We start from the raw sequence: 19,883 nt of genomic DNA on the forward strand, positions 1-19,883 counted from the left end.
TTAATTGAAAGTACTTCCTCTGCTTTGGTATTCATTTTATTATTAGTTTTTATTTCATACAATTATCTGTTCAGCCAGTCATGCGGACACAGGTCAAAAGCTTCAGGTTGCATCACATCACGTGTTCATATGATATATTAGAATGGCGGGGTCGGGGGTGGGCACGGTAACCATGGAATGGTTTCTGGTGCCAGACGGGGTGGTTTGAGTATTTTAGAAATTGATTATTTCCTGGGATTTTCACTCTCAACAGTCTCTAGAGTTTACTCCATTCTCTAGAATGGTGAGAAAAACAAAAAACATTCAGTGAGCAGCAATAGTGTGAGTGGAAATGACTTGCTGATGAGAGAGGTCAGGGTAAAATGGCCAAACTGGTTCAAGCTGATAGAGAGGTTAAGATAATTCAAATAGACAGTCTTTACAGTCGTGGTGAGCAGAAAAGCATGTTGAATCTTGGGGCAGATGGGCTACAACAGCAGCAGACCACATCTGGTTCCAGTCCTATCAGCTACAGTGGGCACAGACTGCTGAAATTATTATTATTATTATTATTATTATTATTATTATTATTATTATTATTATTAAACACTGGAAGGACGCACATCTGTCTTGTGTCTTGCATCTTCCAATCACATTAGTCCTACTTATACACGCCTCTCATAATTCACAATCCGCACCCAAATCAATATCTGCACCCACGTGCAGCAATCCTCAAATCATTAGGTGTCACATTTTGCCTTTATCACGTCTCCAAGACTGACATTTAGATAGACAAAACTATGCAGCATACAACACGTTGGCGAAACTGAGATCTGAAACGTTTGCTGGCGTTTTTTACTGCAAAGCTGGCGGAGAATGTTAAACAGCACAGGGGAGGAGATCGATAACGGTGACACATTTCCTTGTACAGCGGACAGATGAGCTATTATGGAGGAATCATGATATATGCCACGAGAGGACAGAGTGGCAGGCAGGGGCCGAGAAAGGGACAGGGATGGATGAACAAAGGGCAAATTTGCCAACATCTGGCATTAACTATATCTCTTTAAAGACGAGCAATAATGCATTCCAAATCTATATTGGAGTATCATCATAATATTATTATGAATCAGTATTTAATTAATATTTATATAATTGTGAGGGATATATTAGTTAATAATGTAAATACCATTCACATACAGTGTGTGTATATATATATATATATATATATATATATATACACACACACATACATACACACACACACATGTATAAATGTATACATTCAAACACTTCATACACTTCAGCCCCAGCCTCTTTGTGCAGAGTGTGTGTGTGTGTGTGTGTATCTCAGAGTCTCTGTTATGACTATTGACCATGTCTTTCATCGATTTGTCAAACACTCAAACACCATCAGCCTACACTGCACCTGCAGTCCCATCCACTCCTCTTCCACCCAGCAGGGCTGCGGTTTGCTCTTCCTGCCACCTTACTGGATTCAATTACACATTGTTTAGTCAATTACCATTCATTTTGATACAGCACAGCTAGCATGAAAGCGTGTTTGGACTATAAAATGTGATTTGTCAACGGTCCATGTCTCATAAACGGATCATTCCAACGATATAGACCGTTTCAATCAGATTTGTTACATGACAGTGCACTGTTATAGGAAAACAATCAACGACAAGGTGGCGCGACGTGGCCCGACACGAAGCAGAGTAACCGCATGTCCCAAAATGTTTTGTTTCTCTTAGGTCCGCTGTTGCTAGAACCAGACAGTGGACTGTTTACATTTTAGAAAGCAATGAAACATTAACTAACCCTTTAAGAACAGCTTTTCAATCGTAACGGTCGCAGTGTCGTTGTATTGTCCTGAGGTGTTGCTTAGTGTTATATTTAGCATCAAAACTACCTCTTAGACTTCGGCTCATAGACAGCGAAGTGTAAAAGCGCATGATCTAAATACTAATCAAACATCATTTACGGCGCACACCGGTCACCCTCCGCGAGAGCTTCTGGCTCTTTGCCATGGCAACCACCGTCTCATTTCAGAGGTGTCATGCTGCATTACCGTCTAGCCATCACACACACACACACACACACACACACACACACACACACTTATATTGTGCTATGCACTCTGTGGCTTGCATGCTTGGAAAACTTTGAATACGACTGAATTTCACAACAGCTGTTAGTCTTTAAACCTCACGGCTAAAAGAATTGATTATTACTTAAGCAAGCATAATATGCTATATAGGACTATGATACATACATACATACATACATACATACATATACACACACACATATATACACATACATTATATATATATATATATATATATATATATATATATATATATATATATATATATATATATATATAGAGAGAGAGAGAGAGAGAGAGAGAGAGAGAGAGAGATAGATGGGCATAATTAATTGAATGAAGAAAAGATGTCATGGTGAAATGATAACTAATGGCCTGTACAGTCGGAAAGCAGCATGTGAGCTGCAGAGTATAATTTTAGTGCTAAAGCCCCGCCGCATGGCATCAATCCAGCCTGTATTTGTTTACAAGTGTTTCAGTAATTTGGCACATTAGGGAAGACCTCACCTCCTGCAGGCATGGAAAACAGAGGGAGGGTGTGAGAGAGAGGGAGAGAGGGAGAGAGAGAGAGAAGAAGTGACTGCCAACAGTTTCTTTGTTTTGTGCCAAATGGTTTCCCTGGACCGCTGCTCTCAGTGACAGCACCCAAACACTGCCAAACAGCAGCGCTGCGCTCACGTCTCAAACCCAAAGCCTCCGGGAAACTAAGGGAGAGTAAGCAAGCACTAGGGTAAAACTTTAAACCTGGATTTATCAAGCAGGAATAGGGTGAGAAAATTAAAGAACACTTCAGACATGACAATGCAGTGGAGGAAAGGCAAGGAACAACAACAACAACAACAACAACAACAACAACAACAAAAAAACAACTCCAAAATGCTGTTATTTCTATTTTTAGACTTTTTGTCATGAGCTGTATTCTATCTTGGGGGTTAGGGGAGATATATATATATATATATATATATATATATATATATATATATATATATATATATATATATATATATATATAATGAATCATGAAATCTTCCAGAACTCAGGATTGAACTGGGGACCGTCGCTGCAAAAAATAACATCTTCACAACTATAAATGTTCGAAATATAATCCAATCTAATATCTAAGTTTCCTTTTATAAGATGACACTAAACCAAATTCAAGATTATTAAACCTATTTTTTAGACTCTTTTCCCACTAATTCCAGTTTGAAATCATAGATAACTTTGCTAATTTTAAGCATTTATGTCTGGAAAGAAGTACAATTATCTGCCAATAGAACAAGCATGAAATTAGTAAAAGTGTCTACAATCAGGCTTAATAAACATATTAGGTTTGTTGTCGTCTTATTGAAGGAAATGCTACATAAATTTGACCATATTCAAGATATTTTCACTCGCTGAGATGTCTTTTATTTTTTAATTCTGTGAGGAACAACCTCAATTAAACATAGTTCTGCCTAATATTTGGTATGAAAAAGCAATTAAACTCATCATCTTTAAGTAATCTTCGCACAAGTGAGGCATAAGAACAGGCGAAACACATGTACACACTGAAGACATGCTCTGAGTGGGGATGGGGGGAGGGGCATCGCAGGATGGCATGCAAAGTTACCTCAGGAAAGTCGCTGAAAGTATTTAGCAAGCTGTTTCTGGAAAATTTTTGGGTATATTTTAACAACAAATCACACTGAAGATGCTAATTTACGTGCTAGGTTTAGGGAGGCACATTTTATCAGTAAGTTGTTGGTTCAGGTAAAGTAACATTAGCTAGCTAGCTAGCTAGCTAGCTGATATTCTACCTACATTGAGAACAGGTAGAGGCTAGCTACTAGCCATTAGTAAACAGCCATCCTCATGCTTGCCACAGAACATTCTAGGCACAAGCACTTTCACATAACTGCCTGCAGTATTTGCAATAATACTGACAGCTGACATTAGTTATGCTTATGACAGTTTTATAATTTATAACCCTATTTTAAAAGTTTCTATACAGCTCAGAAAAAAAAGCTTCTACAACTGTTCCAAGACAAAGAACCTTTATTTTGGAGATACAAAATTTTGAAGACTTATGATTAATGAATATCATTATTTCCTTCTTTTCCACAGTAATCAGGTCAGACACTTTTTCTACAGAAACTTCATCAGAAACGCTTTGTCCAGAAAAATTAAACAAAAACAGCTGAAAAACAAAAACAAAGGGTAAATACATAAAGGGGAAATCTGTGTGTTTTCAGCTTTGTCTTTTAATATTAGGGTGAGTTCAGGTAATGTAGCACATATAAATAATAAATAAATGAAATGAAAGAATGTATAAGATTTCAGGAATATAAAAACATGATTGGACACTGACAGGTATTTTTCAGGCCACCAAATACACCTGCTATTTTATCAGAAGCATAAAAAAATTTAATTAATCTGGTACCACTAACTTGACAAAAAAACAAAACAAACAAACCTGTAACTGTTTCCAGCAGCAGAAAGAATTGCCCATGCACTACACATATCACTCTAATTTTCCTCTGGGCCTGGACCCTGCGTTTAGCACAATAATGAGACGCCGGCTCCGTCAATCCTCCCAAGAAATTTCACTCGGGCAAATTAGCTAATAACTCACCATCCGTAATGAACTAAAACACTGTCATCTAAAATTTATGATGAATTTTTATTTGCGGGAGAGAGTTGCCTCATTTAGCACACGGGGCGTGAAACCAGGGAGGTGCGAACGCATGAGTGAGAACAGGGGGAAGAAGGAGGGTGGGGTGGTTGGGATGGGGTGATATATTGATATGACAGTGTACCGTGATTAAGAAACCTATATTAATTCTGGATCACGATAAATGCTAAGATCACAAAATGTTATTCCTAGATACAGCATGTTACTTCAAAGGGTTCAAAAGGAACGTTTCTCCAACCAATCATTTAATAGTGCTAAATTATATGTGAGGCATAAAAACACAAAGTGGTGTTTTTATTCATTTATAGTTACATTCAATGTTAGGGAATGCCTATGAAACCGCTTATGTTATGAGGTGTTTTTTTTTTTTTTATATTTTTTTTCTTGAAATTAATAATACAAACAACAACAAAATAAAACCCCCAAATCTTGTCATGTTACTGAGAAACCGGAAAGAGCCATTCCTAAAAACTGTCCCGTGTCAAGTTACAGCTTTACCTCTGACTGTTACAAATCACAAACACTGGAGACTCCTTCCAAGAATACTAAATGCACTCCTCTCATAAATATCGCTAACAATTACACACTTTTGATTTATTAAATACACAATTTCTTTATGTGAATGCGTCCACCATACGAGTCCATGCGAAATAGCTGTTACTGTCAGAGTGCTAACGTAGCCGCTACTGTCAAAGAAAATCAATCAACACCTTCTGACCAATCAGAACCCAGAATTTAACAGCACTCCAACATAAGACAAGCTAATGTCGTCCTCAAAAATGTGACACTGTCAGCAGATACCATGATATACAGTACATTACGCAAAACCTGATACTGGGTTAAATGGATGTTATACCGGAATGTGGGCCACTTTGGTTATGTGTCCCAATAACTATTAACGTGGTACAACCTGAACTTTGATTAAAATAGCATTCTGTAGTCACGGTCCCTCAAAAATGTAAAATCTGTAACATTTTGTAACAATATATCAAAAATACCTTAATACGCATTCTCGATCAGTGTTTTTTAAGCTTGGTAACTCCGTCGTCGTCAATCCACCTAACATGTTTGGTGTCCAAAGTTTGCATAGCTGAATCATCACACGCTCACAACGACCCCATGTGGACTTCGTCAGGACTTCAGACTTCTGATGCTGTGGTTTTTAATATTGTACGACACAGTTATCTGTACAAAGCTGGACAAAAGGAGCCAAACAGAGCCAAAGGTGATCTCGAAGTTTCTTCCTCAGCACATTGGCATCAGCCCACGCAAACATCAAACTCAGGTAGGGCTGTCAAAGCTTGCAGATAATAAAGTTCTAATTTAATCTCTACAAATTGTCAAAATTTTTCTATTTTCTACAACCGTTCATAGAGGGATCTTTTAAATGATTTCATCATGCAGTTAGCATGAGTTTTGATACTAAATTGGTGGCTATAAAGCAAACAAGCTAGCAAAATCTAGACACTTATCTTGGCTGGTCAATTTGGTGTGAAGTTCAAACCGAGACATTTTAATGAGACCGTCATCAGTGTGTGTTTGTTTGTTTTTAGGAGCGCAAAAAAAACTCTTGGTACAAGAAACTAAATTTAAGATGAAAACACTTAGAGCATGCTGTTATAGGATAATAATAAATTCATATCAAATCCATACTTATTCCTCTTACACCACAGCAACTTGCCAATGATTCATTTAAATGTATTTATTAAAGAGCGATGTGTAATTTTTATCCATTTATAGTTCCATTTATTGTTGTGGAATGTCCATGAAACAAGTTATCAATTTTAAATAAGTTTAAAATACTGGTCGGTTGTTGTTGGGGGTTTTTTTAATGGCAGTGTCCTCTCTCCTCATGACTCCATGGTGGACAAAATAAAAGTTATAGCTTTACCTTTAACCGTTACAAAGCACACTGAAACTGGAGACTCCTTCCATGAATCGTTTCAGCTCAGTTCAATGCATTTTCTTTACAGAAAACCTCAGCATAGCAATGATTACGGATTCAGATTTGCAGCCGAACTGTCATCAGAGCTGCTTATAGGGAAAATAAATCGATACCTTTTAACCAAATCAAAATCGAGAATTCAACAGTGACATGGTAAAATAATAATAATAATAATAATAATAATAATAATAATAATAAAATAAAAGGTTGTACGTAGAAACGCAACCTAAATACAGTGTATCACAAGTTTAAGCTGGAAAGTAAAATTGAAGAATTGTGAAAATTTTTGAGAACTATTACACGTTTTTCGGAAACAATATTAGAAATAACTTTTCCCTGTCAGATATTTCAGTTGACTTTAGCTGTCTTGACAGACTGGTGTTGAAACTTATTTGTTTTTATTAATAGCAACGCCTCTGATGTCTAGCTTAATAAATAGCTTTAATAAAATAAAAGAAAAAAAAGGTCTGGAAAAAAAAAAGATCCATTTTGTGCAAATCTTGACAAATCTGAGGAGGATCTGTCGTTCCCTGCTCCATGCTACAAATCATTCTGCCTTGTAAAAATCACAGAATGGGTCATTACATTAAACCGTCTCGTCTAATGTCCCATTCTCCCCGAGCTGGCTCGAGGCTAAAAAGAGAGTAAGACGGAGAGGTCTAATGGTCTATAGCATTAGCGGGTTAATCGTCCTGTCCCGCTCGCCCGTTTTACTTTAATTGTGAACCGTCCCGTTCTGTAACACCCCCAAGTCAGCAGAGAAGCCATGAAACATGACGCAAAGCAACTTTTTGCTCAGATTTAGGTTTTTGCTCATTGCTGTTCTGGGATTATCCTTGGCTAAGCTTTAAACATCATAAACAGAAGGGGAGGGAAAAAAAAAAAAAACTGAAAAAGATGCCCAGGATAGACGCCTGTCAAATTTCGTAGAGGAGCGCTGACCTACAGTGCCACCTGCTGAAAAGTAGGAGTACTAAGTAGGAGGACGAAAGGTTTCATAGAACAGTTCCGGCTGCAAGGTTTCTATTAACGCGCTCATTCTAATACACTATCTTTCTGTAGTTAAAACGCACACAGGGATTTGATAGTCAGCGACAGTGCTAAAGCTGTCAGACAAGAAAGCTGTCTGAACAAACATTTGAACAAAACAGCACTCGTTTTGTTTGTTTTTTTCAAACAATTTTTTACGTTTAATTTCGTACGCTTCTGTCAGAACAATTCCTGCCATTTCTCTCCTGCATCATCTACATCATGTTTTGCATTTCGTTACAGTTAGCAAAGCCTTGACATTTCCTGCTCCGCTCGTTCCTCGGAGTAGGATGCAGTCCAACTGTCAGTTGAGAACTCCTCCCCAGTCTCGGCTTTTCTGATCGATGAGTTCTCAAGGGTCAATTAGCTGATGGCTAATTGATGAACTAATCCAGTCATTAAGCGTCACAGGGAGGCAGTGCAAGTAAATAAACCACCACCACCATCATCATCATCGTCATTATCCTCACTGGCCAGTTCTACATGACAAGAGAAGAGAATGAAGGAGGATGCCTGTAATGGAAAAAGAGTTGTTTTTTTTAAAAAATCTGAGCAACAATCACTTTCTTGATGGCTGTGTCCTAAATCTAAATCCTCTGCCTACTGAAGATACCAAAAGGTAAGCACAAGAAGCACCTCACAAGCTAATGGAGATCATAACTGTTTACCTGTGGCTACAGAGATGTTGAGCGAGTCCACGGCGGGATGAAGCTCTCTTCTGGGAGGAACAGTGAGGAAAACGTCGCACAGCTCACGCAGTTCAGGAGACAACCCGAAACCTTCACCACCTACAAAATCAGCTACATGTGATCTATACTTCCTGGAGCGCTTATACAGTAGATTTAGTACTACTGCAAAATTAGTCAGACTGAATTGCAGTTGGCTTGTTATTATGGATAGACACATACCCTTTTTTAAATAATACTAATATCAGAGCTCAGAACATCAACTATTGCCCAATCCTCATCCAAATATTCCAAGGTAACGCCAACATTATGCCCAAAATTGTGATTTAGGATAAGTGTGTTAAGTTCCATGCTAAATCAGCATTATGTCAGTCAACATCATGCCATGGTAGAAAATACATGCTTTATTCATTCATTCATTCATTTTAGTAACTACTTTATACTGGTCAGGGTCATGGTGGATCCAGAACCTATCCTGGGAACACTGGGTAAGAGGCAGCAATACACCATGGATGGGACACCAGTTCATCAGCAATTCACCTACCAGTGTGGCTTTTGGAGGAAACCAGAAAACCTTGAGGAAACCCAAGCAAAACTTTGCACAGACAGTGACTTGAGTTCAGGACCTAATTGGGGATACTTGTCCCATGAGACAGCAACTCTATCCGCTGCGCAAAAAAAAACATACCCCCCTCGCATACATGGATTTGATTGGAAAATGTGTCGAATACAATCCAACCCAAACATTCCAGACCAGTACTGGATTGGTGCTTCCATACATGAAGGAGAACTTATAACACGGAGAGCTGGACACATACAACTCAGTTCCACACAAATCTAAAAAGACGCATACCCATCAGTAACAGTGTAGGTTTCGACATCTTGAAGTCAGAACATGGAATAATGGAAACTCCAGAAGACGTCTCACCAGCGCAGATAGTACCGATTGCTTGCCATCCTTGTTTGTGTTTTATCTGCAGAGTACAGAGAGTGTGCAGAGTTATGACTGGTTAAAGTTGGGGGCTTGTTTTACAAGGTTTTAAAAGGTTATGTCTGATTCGTGCCTGCCCTCTAGAGGCTAACAATGGAAGTTCAGACCATTGATCGTGTGCTTAAAAGGTAAAAAGAGAAGAAACACCTTTACGATGTCAGCCAAGTTCTCATAGCCATACACATCCATGAGCTCCATCACTCCTGAGCTGGCTTTGCTCACCACTGGAGTTAACGGACAGCTGACGGAAAGAGAATAGCACCATTATTAGCTTGCTAAAGTTGGTGCAAAGTTGAGGAACAAACTAAACCGTTTACCTGTTGCGAATGCTACTAGCTACTCTGTCGACTCCAAGAAAATATGCCAAGCGAAGGACGGTGCCGAGGTTCATCGGATCTTGCACGCCGTCCAGGACGAGCCATAATGGACAGGGGTTTCCACTGCGCCAATTTCCCTGCTGACTGCTGGATTTCTCCTTGGTAAGGAAACTTAATGGACTGGCTTGAAGGCACAATCCCTGATGGACCGCACCACCGATCATCTTCTCCATCTCCCTCTTAGAGATGTGCTTAATGGGAACGCCTCGCCTGACTGCCTCCTCACAAACCTTCTCCACGGATTCCCTCTGACGTCCTTCGCTGCGCTTCACGAAAAGCTGAGTGAGCTTCCGTTTCCCCTGAGTCAAGGCTAGTAAACAAGGGGCCACCCCGAAGACCAACTCATCTTGATTCTCTCTCTGGAGACGGGTGTTAATAACCCTGTCCTTGGCTCTCTTAGGAAGCTTCGGAGGTTCTGGTTCTGGCTTTCTGAGGTCCTCCAAGCTCAGCTTTTGGAGTTCAGAGGAGGCTCTGCGTTCAGGTCCAGACCCCCGGTCAGGACCGGAAGATTTTCCAGAAGGACGGACGATTCTGGAAAGATGACCCGAGGACTTGAAAGGGTTGCGTCTTACCCGTTGAGTAACTTTAAAACCGGTGTCTTTTGGGCAAAACAAAATTTGGGAGTTGTGATACAGTGCATGTTGGATGCAGTTTGGGAAAAGGAATGTTAAACTCTCCAAATTTGTGTTAGTTTTAATAACATCTGAGAACCTATAGGCAGTTCTCCACATTTTTAGCCGAAACAAACTCACTGCGATGCAACAATACTCCCAGATATAACAGTCTCTACACAATCCACACAAACTCCAATGTTCTACAAAAACACCAATGTTACATCTACACAATTTCCAATGTTCTACAAAAACACCAATGTTACATCTACACAAACTCCAATGTTCTACAAAAACACCAATGTTACATCTACACAAGCTTCAATGCCATACCTAAACAAACTCAATTGTAACTCTCCATAATATTTTTTTCCTTCAGTATCATTATCAATGCCATCCAATTAAAAACGTCAGAGAATCAGATTACAGTTGAAATCGTATTATACACTTTAAACAGACACGTAACAATGTTTAACATTGCACACTTCCCTGGCAAGTAACTCCCTTCTCATTCAGCTACAAATCACAAGCATGTGCGTTCTGGTTCTGGAAAACTTCCGGGGTGCCGTTCCTAGATCAGTTTTACTCATTGCCTCTGTGCCTCACGTATTGTGCCGCGCTTCCTCAATGCTGATCCCGGGTCAGTATTATGATAACACAAACAGCCATTGTCGCGCATGCGCACCAGGCACTTCCGTCTACATTGCGAATATGCGAATCCCCTTTACCGTTGAAAATCAATAGAGCCGATTCCACGAGTCAAGGCGAGTCGATTCTCGGTATATTTTAACTGATAGCACGACTAATCATAAATGTTTTCATTTGAGTATTCGTTTCATGTTGCCTTTTACGTTAGAAACTTTTGTTGCGCTAACGTTAGCGAAGTTACCTTACCAAGCCATTTTTAGTACATTTTGAATGAACAAGAAAAATGGAGTCGACTCTCAGATACCCGTGATCGGAGAATCGACTCTTATTTGAGATTGAATCCCAGCCTAAGTTACCATGCAACGAGACGCTTTTTAGTTGCACTCTTTGTGAAAATGAACTCGTTAGCCATCTAAAAGAAACTTGAACAACAAATAAAAAGCTTTGATGAATAACATTACATTTCGTGCAGAAGATATGGCGGCGTAGTCGGTGTTTCTCCTCAAGCTAGCTACACAGCCTCAAGTTAGGAGTAGATGATATGGCTGACGGATGGTGTACTGACAACGGGGAAGCCGTGTACCGCTCCCGTGATGCAGTGAAAAACTTCAAAATAAGGTAACATTCTGTAGCTAGTCTATTAAAACTCAGCTGGATAGATAGCTGTTGTGTTTCCCTAGATAGCCAGAAAGCTAACCACCAGAGACCAGGAGTTAACATCATTACTAATGCATACGTTTGACGTTTGCTAATATTTATATGAGCATGGGTTTCAGATGAAGTCGAGTATTAAAACCATCAGGGCTTATTTATCCTAAAGGCACTAATTCCCAGACTTGGAAAAAGTATTCAAAACGAACAACAATAAACATTTGTCCAAAAGCATTGCTAAATGTATTTGGATATCCCATTGTCAGTGAACAAACAAACAGTATAAACACTGCAGCTCTTATTTTCTGCACTAAAACAATCCCTATAGTGTATATCACATCTCGATCATTAATCAAGTCATCTTTATCCTGGTCAGGGTTAGCGAATCCACCTCCTGGCATGTTTCTGGGATGTGGGAGGAAACCTGAGAACACAGAGGAACGGGAAAGCCGAGTATACGGATATGAGTCCATGGACGGTACGATGGCACAGTGGGTAGCATGGCCACCTCGCAGCTCCAGGGTCACTCAGATCGGTGGTTACTGTCTACGTGTTGTCCCCATGTCTGTGTGGGTTTCCTCCAGGCTCTCCTCCAGTTTCCTCCCACTTCTCAAAATCATGTCAGTAGGTGTACTAGCTATGCTAAAGTGCACTAGGTGACCAGGATAAAGATGTCACTAAAGACTGCATGAATGAAAATACCATTTGTACGTGTATCTCAAAGTCTGGCTAGAGTAGATAACAGACACATGGTTAAGCGTAGTGCTTTTGCGTCTTTTGTAGAGTCCGGATTGAGCGAGTGACCTCGGCAGCAGCTCTCGCGCACCATCTGCAACAGCGACACCAGCCGGAGCGGGGCATCCTCGAACTCAATCCTTTAATCTCCCAAACACGATCAGGTACAAGTGGGTGAAAAGATCAGAATCCCAAATGACTCCATTCCCAATGATGCACTACACTAATAGGGCGTATATTATCTCTGTTACTCCATAGCGTATGCACGTATAAAGCAGTAGGGAATGTTCTGGAATTTTATTTTAGATAAAAGTGTATGCACTTGTTGTTTCTTGTCATCTTCACAGTCAGTGACGAAGAAGAGCTGGTGGTTGGCTGGCAAGAGAAACTGTTCAGTCAGGTACGAGTTCCACTATAAACTACTCTTTTATGTATTTGAACACTATCCGACACCAGCTCTATGATATTTTTTTTCCATCGTGCCGATGCGTAGTATGAAGTGGACCTGTACCAGACCGAGTCGGTGTGCCAGACACCGCTGGAAAAACAGTATCATGCGGAAGTCGTGGAAATGGAACGATGCAAACGAAGACCAAATCAGCGGGTTTTCACCTACACAGACTTTGACCGCTTCACCAACTGGGAAGAGGTGCGAACTGACTTCTATACTGCATATCCCTTGGGAATAGAGTGGAGTAGCAAGGATTGATATGAGAAAACACGGTATTACGTCTTAGTATTAATTCTTATTAGGTAAAGCGATCGGATTGCGAAACCTAACTGAGCAAGAATGCTTCGACGTACTGTAAATCGTAACATTGTGATGATATTACGCTGAGCATGTTCGTTCTATACGCAAGCTGAACGTGCAAATAGTGAAAGGTAACGCTATAACCCGGGCATTAGAAAGTGTCGTGCAATTCATAAGAAGTGTTCATTGTTTGAGCAGCAGGCTCAGAGTCTGCTAACTCCAGCCCAGAGCAGGCCGACCTTCCTCGCAGAGCGCATGGCCAACGTACGGCACAGACGCCAAGACAGACGCCGAGCGTAAGTCCATTTCCATTATAACCATTGTCCAGAGCTCTTTAAATTGCCAATATAAAACCAACTACGTCCGTTTCTATAGCGACGCCAACATCCCGAAGGCCCGTTTAGTCGTATGGGAGCCATCCAGAGAGTTTATGAAGAGCAGCCACATTGTTACCACACCGATGCAGACCATGCACATCATGGCGGATTTAGGACCTGCTGGAAAGTGAGTCAGTCAACGCTGTGTATTCTGTCATTTACAGGGTCTTAAGCTTTTAACGTAGTATTACTGCAACTAGGCATGCGTCGGTAACGTTACTGGCACAAGTTAAACTCTGATACCGTGCTGAATTCTCCTCAAACTCGTACTCGTGAACAATTCTCAAAAACCTACACTACCTGTCAAAAGTTTGTGGACGCTCGACTGAAACGTTTCTCATGATCGTTAAAAACCTTTCGATCCGAAGGTGTGTGATTTAAATGTTTGAAATCGGTGTCGAAGACAAAAATATCATCGTGATGACATATTCGTTTCTTTCATTAGAAAACCAGCAATTTATTCACAAAAAAAAAAACTTTATTTAAGCGGGCGACTCGGAGCGAAATATTTCTGAAAAAGCAGCCGATAAACGTCCGGCATCGGTGGGAACTCCTTTAATACTGTTTAAAAAGCGTCTCAGGGAAATTCCTCAAGAAATCGGGTCAGAAAACGCAGAGAATACATTTCTGGAAATTCTACGTGTAAAGCGTGTATTATTTTGATTTATTTAGGATTTTTTTTATCACAATATACATCCCGTAGTTCCATTTGTGTTCCTCCAGAGTTTTGATGACTTTATTATTATTATTATTATTATAAAATGTTCGGTGGGGGGGAATAAAAATAATGAATGAGTATGTCTAAACTTTTGACGGGTAGTGTACGTCACATACCACGTGGTACTATGTGCTGTAAGATAACAAACAGAAGACACAAACTGACAGCGATCTTGATGTATTTCGCAAAAATAATGATGGCAGTCAAAGTAAAACGGGCTCTTTTTTTTTTGGTTCCTAAACAGGCTGGGGTTGAAGGAGAACGAATACGTCTTGTGCACCGTAAAAGCCGACAGCAACGGAGTCCTTTCCGTGAAACCTGATTTCAACAACGGTAGAGGACCCTACAGGCGAGTACGCTGCTCTCATTACTGGACTGGACTCATCCCGAGAACTTTATTAGTCGAGTGGAGCAATGCCGAATGTCTTGTTTTTAAATACCTACGGTGTCAGGAAACATGAGCTCACGTCGGGGGTGTAGAGGTGTCAGAGCCAGGTTAATGACGTTAGGATGGCATTAACCTGACATGCTTTAACCTGACGCCAGGCTGGAGACGGAGGGAGAAAGACGAGAAGTGTGGCGGCTCTACCTGGAGAACGCCTCCGTTCCCATAAGCGCAGAGGAGAAACAGCGGGAGCAGCGCATGTACAGAGATGTAAGCATGTACTATGGACGTGCTACTGTATCTCCTCCAATGTTATCATCAATATAGCTGAATTTATCGTTTTTATTTCCACCCGTAGCATTATAACTGGTATAAACGGGAATAGGAATCCCCTGAAAGTTCAAAGTATAATTACCAGATGGAGGGAGTGTGACTGATCATTAATTCTGATCATTTCTTACTTTTATAAACACAATCCCTGCGATACCACGTGTGTGTGTGTGTGTGTATATATATATATATATATATATATATATATATATATATATATATATATATATATATATATATATATAAAATAATTTTTGTTTTTCTCTGTCTCTCTCTACAGCTATACAGTCGCCATAACGATTATCTCATCAGCCTTGTTGGCCAGGATTTTGAAATGGTACGAAAAGGCTTTGAACTCGTAGGCTACGGTTTGTTTATAATGAGGAAACATCTTCTAAAACATTTGCCGTGCTTTCCTTTTGAATGACATTACATTGCATGAGTTGCCAGTTTATTATGTACACCTACGTCTGCTATTTTAACAGGAGCACCTTCCATATAGCTGTTTTTAGGAATATCGTTGCTAATTATAGCCACCTAGACGAGCGTGTCCGGCACAGCAGTGTTACTGGGGTTTAAGATACCGTGTACACGGTCAGTTTCTCACCACAGGCCTGCTGTTGGCTGGATAGTAATGGTTACTTGACCATGTATGTGTGTGTATATATATATAATATATATATACAAATCTATATGGCGTATCTGGTTGCGCCAAATTGGCAATGAGTGAAGGTACAAGCTGGCAGATCTGTGTACGATAGGTGTGTGCATTGACATAACCTGTTGATTACTTTCCGCTCTTGTTGTATTACAGCCACCTCCAGGATTTCTTCGTCTGATCGTTAACGGCGAGATAGGTCAGTATTACTAAAAACCAAGAGGTTTTCAAAGCATTTGCCGTGTACCACATCGCTTTCGAATCCAATAATCTGGCTGGTCAGAAGGTGTCGATGAATTTGATATAACAGCAGCTCTGACAGTAGGGCCAGCTGTAATTCTGTGTACTGCATTCAATAAACAGAATGTTGTGGAATCAGAGGAATATGCTGTTCAAATAAAGAAACTAATCCAATATTCAGGGTGCTGGTCGTGTCGGAGCACCACAGCATTGATTATTCTCCCTCAACACGTGTTTTTTTTATTTACTTTTATTATTCCTCCCATGGCTCCCCCCACACCCCACCCCAGTTTCTGCACAGGGCTATGAGTATGACAACTTATACGTACACTTCATCCTGGAGTTGCCAAACAGTAAGCGAGCCAAACGTCGGCTTTATTTAACCATTCCTCTTGTTATGTGATCTATGACTGACTGATTGGTAAGTAATGTGTTTGAACATTGGAATTGCCTTTAGACTGGTCCAGTGTGCCGTCTCAGAGCCTGTCAGGTGTGACTCAGACGTGCCGAAGGCGAACATTAGGCAAGGTAAGAAACCGATTGCAGAGAAGGTACGAAACATAATGAAAAGTTTGGAATAGTCCAACGCAATACGAATATCTTATCCACTGCATGGAAGTATGTCCGATTGGTTTTATTGCTCTAGACATGTGGAGTATTGAACATTTTTTGAAATAACAGTAAATATGTTTATCAATAGCGATCATAATTGTTCAGGTAGAATTTCTGAGTAAGAATCTGCAGGAAGAGGTTTAAGTCTACAGAAGGCAGTGTGTGTGAGAAAATGTCATCTCCATGGTCCATAGAAAAGGACAGGAACGATGCCTGTATGAACAAAGCGTTGTATATGTATAGATTAGAGGATGACAGAATTAAAATAAGGCGTTATGAAAATTTGAATCGGTTGATGTATAGAGTGACGAAGCAACTGATCTAGGCGTGTGTTCTCTGTCCAGGACAGTGTGGCCTTCTTCTCCTACCCCTTCAGTTTCGAGTCCTTCTTTAGGAAAGAAGACGAGTCAGAGGGTGAGTACTGTGAGGCTTTGTGTCTTCCAGTATGAATTGCTTTACAGTATGGATCTGTTTAAAAAAAAAAAAAAACGACGACAACAAACCGATGTAATCATTTGTGCTGGGCTTGTTTGTAGAGTCATTACCTCAGTGGCCCGTGCTGTACTTCAGGGTTCTCTCCCTGGACTTCTGGCAGCGCTACAGAACCGAGGGCTATGGCTACATGGTCATACCGACGACGCCTGGTAAGACTTCTCTGCCATCATAATGCCTCCTCTTGTCTTGATGTATTGATCAGAACTAACCCTTGGGTACTGTTTAGGTGAAAACTCTACTAAATGGAGAAAAGGTGTGTTTGTGTGTGTGTATTGTCTCAGGGTCTCACAGAGTGACTTGCCACACTTGGAGGCCCCTGCAGACCGGCACAGTGGCTGAACTGAGACGTTTCTTTATTGGCGGTGCTCCTGAACTCGAAGACATCAGTGACGTGAGAATACCAGGAACGTTCAAGGTAGGAGGAACCAAATATGGTTCGGTATATTAATAGTGTGCTGTGTAGACTTGGACACGTGTGTGTGTGTGTGTGTGTGTGTGTGTGTGTGTGTGTGTGTGTGTGTGTGTGTGTGTGTTGGGGGGGGGTAAACCAGATGATTTCGTGGATTGTTCATACCGTTTCGCTCGGAATTGAAGAAAGTTACTTAACTAACGAATTTGTTTGTTTGTTTGTTTTTTGAAAGGGGGATCGCCTGAGCCGGTTTGGGTTTCGCACTCAGACGACCGGGAGCGTCACTTTCAACCTGAACTGCATCCTGCATTCTCGGTTAGCTTTAAACAAAGCGTTCACCAAAAGCGAATGAGCTCTTATCAATTCCGGTAAATTGATTTCTTTTTAACGCGAGCGAATTGCTGTTTTATCGCAGGGCGTTTGTGGAGGCCAACGCTCTGAAGAAGAGACGGCAGACTGTTTTGGACCAGCTGGGTGGCCACAGTCAGAAAGGCTCTGTTTATAACGTGCTAGGTGAAAGCCTGATCGCAAAATACATGAACACATTGCACCAGACACATTGAAGCAGCCAATCAGAGCCTTGCAGTTTACCTATGTGTAAGAGTTATTCTATTCTATGTTGCACTGGGATCCTGGAGGTGAAATATATATAGTTGTGTATGTGTGTACGCAGAGGCTTTCCAGAGGGCTCGTAAGCGGATGCAGGAAGCCAGAGAGAGTCTGCCCAGAGATCTGATCAACACCACTGGTCCATTCGGGACCGAATCCTCAGCATGAACATGCTGCGGTCTCTTTCGTATCACGAGTAAAGAAGTTCACAGTATTTTATACAGTATGTGTAAATAGCTAGTTTGTAGAAAGACACACTTTTCAATGTTTAATTTTTCACAACTTCAGCTACTATGTCCTTTTTTTGACTAGTTTTTTGCACAAATGCTTAAAAGTAAATTATGAAATAACGTCTGCTGGTGTTTGGGTTTGAGTGTTAACATTAAGAAATTATTGAGACCAAAATAATCACCGCCAAAATGGTTCATTACAGATGCCAAGCACCGCCACACAGTGAGCAGCAGAGGGCACCAAAATCATGATTACATTCCGGCGAAAACGTATGAATTATACTGATTTAGTAATATCACATTTTATTATATTAGTGAAGAGGAAAATATTGGGATCTTATTGGATGTTTTCACGTGAAATTAGTCCACATTATGGCAATTAAATTTTTGAATAATTTAATTTATACTTGTCTCCAGAGGGGGGAAAAATGTCTCTTCAGCACCATTTTGTAGGCAATTTCCTGGACTAAAGAAACTGATATTTTTATTATGGATACATATTTTTGCTCTTAGATGCCTCTCACATGTCTCTAGCGATTACAGACTGTAAACAGTCTTTCCCTCACAACCTCCGCTCTCTCTCTCTCTCTCTCTCTCTCTCTCTCTCTCTCTCTCTCTCTCTCTCTCTCGAAGTTTATAAGACAAAAAAAATTTAGCTTGTCATCTTAGTGAAAAAACTGCAAAAAACTGTTACTATAGAAACGATAATGAGCACATTTCATATAAACCTTGCCACTGCTAGAGAAAATGTACCCGACACCTTTTGACCAATCCGATTCAAGAATTCAGCAGCGCTGTGGAATAAGGCTGTTAAAGCACACAAGGTTCAGGCCCCACACTTGCGGCAGATGCTCGACAGGCCGACGTTGATTAGCATACATTCTATATGTGTGTATTAATGTGTTTAGAGTGGTGAGAGACGGTGTTAAAGAGGGGGTGGTGAGGAACAGCTGTGCAGGGCCAGACGGGACCTCACAGCTGTGGAGGACGGCTGTGTACTTTATTTGAGACGCTCTTCAGAAACCTGTTACGTTTCCCAGGGAGGACAAGACAAGATAAAAAAATATTTCACATCTTAACCCAGAATTTTGTTGTTCTGCTGTTATTATTGAGGTCCATCTGGATGGTGTGAAGATATTACCACCCTCAGGTTGATTCTTTTTCAATATAAGTCAACCGTTTTATTCTTCTTCTAGTGAAGTTAACAAGACAAATGAGTGCCGGTTGCCATGTTACTACTTTACCCTGAAGGCTTTTCCCTGGTGGAAAACTTGCCGACTGCGTACAAATTGCTGACACTGGAGACTCCTTCCATAAACGCTAAATAAATATCTCGTTGCAGAAAGCGTCACCATGTGAACATTAATATTTTGCTTCGTTAAATACCAACAGTAGTGCTTTAGTTTCCAGCAGAGGTCAGTATTGTTTCATTTCTGTGATCAAATTGGTGATTTTGTTTTTTTATGCAATTACTCCATATAATCTCAATTACACGCAGCATATAACAAATCATACGTCTGTGTAAAATCTGAACTTGACCACTTGTCCATTGGGGAAGAAGCCTATCTGAAATTTGCTTGTGTGACCTCTCGGGTGCCACCTGTGGTTTATTTTCTAAAAGAAAGTCAAGGCC

The 19,883-nt window shown here is 40.5% G+C and overlaps 2 protein-coding genes across 4 annotated transcripts; one reads left to right on the forward strand and one right to left on the reverse strand.

Moving 5' to 3' along the window:
- Window positions 1-6,465: 6,465 nt before the first annotated feature.
- On the reverse strand, window positions 6,466-11,176 carry mrm1 (mitochondrial rRNA methyltransferase 1 homolog (S. cerevisiae)). 2 transcript variants are annotated; one of them, XM_053677087.1, is made up of 5 exons: window positions 9,732-11,176; window positions 9,562-9,655; window positions 9,277-9,397; window positions 8,406-8,525; window positions 6,466-8,216 (listed from the first exon to the last, which is right to left on the reverse strand). In XM_053677087.1, exons 1-5 carry the CDS (start codon window positions 10,520-10,522, stop codon window positions 8,143-8,145), a joined length of 1,200 nt encoding a protein of 399 aa, XP_053533062.1. In that variant the 5' UTR covers window positions 10,523-11,176; the 3' UTR covers window positions 6,466-8,142. The 2 variants fall into 2 exon arrangements, with proteins under 2 accessions (XP_053533062.1, XP_053533063.1); XM_053677088.1 differs by having other exon boundaries at window positions 6,943-8,250.
- A 208-nt stretch (window positions 11,177-11,384) lies between these two features.
- mks1 (MKS transition zone complex subunit 1) lies at window positions 11,385-18,374 on the forward strand. Of its 2 annotated transcripts, XM_017460646.3 has the most exons (18): window positions 11,391-11,668; window positions 12,485-12,600; window positions 12,784-12,836; window positions 12,930-13,085; window positions 13,386-13,483; window positions 13,563-13,691; window positions 14,527-14,631; window positions 14,829-14,937; window positions 15,278-15,334; window positions 15,812-15,854; window positions 16,186-16,248; window positions 16,353-16,423; window positions 16,852-16,921; window positions 17,044-17,151; window positions 17,284-17,417; window positions 17,644-17,726; window positions 17,827-17,924; window positions 18,085-18,374. In XM_017460646.3, the coding sequence occupies exons 1-18, from the start codon at window positions 11,592-11,594 to the stop codon at window positions 18,186-18,188; spliced, it is 1,674 nt and encodes a 557-aa protein (XP_017316135.1). In that variant the 5' UTR covers window positions 11,391-11,591; the 3' UTR covers window positions 18,189-18,374. The 2 variants fall into 2 exon arrangements, 1 of the variants encoding a protein (XP_017316135.1); XR_001811138.3 differs by lacking the exons at window positions 17,827-17,924; window positions 18,085-18,374 and having other exon boundaries at window positions 11,385-11,668; window positions 17,256-17,417.
- Window positions 18,375-19,883: the final 1,509 nt, after the last annotated feature.

This window comes from Ictalurus punctatus, chromosome 28, assembly GCF_001660625.3.
Source record: "Ictalurus punctatus breed USDA103 chromosome 28, Coco_2.0, whole genome shotgun sequence".
Lineage (NCBI taxonomy): Eukaryota > Metazoa > Chordata > Actinopteri > Siluriformes > Ictaluridae > Ictalurus > Ictalurus punctatus.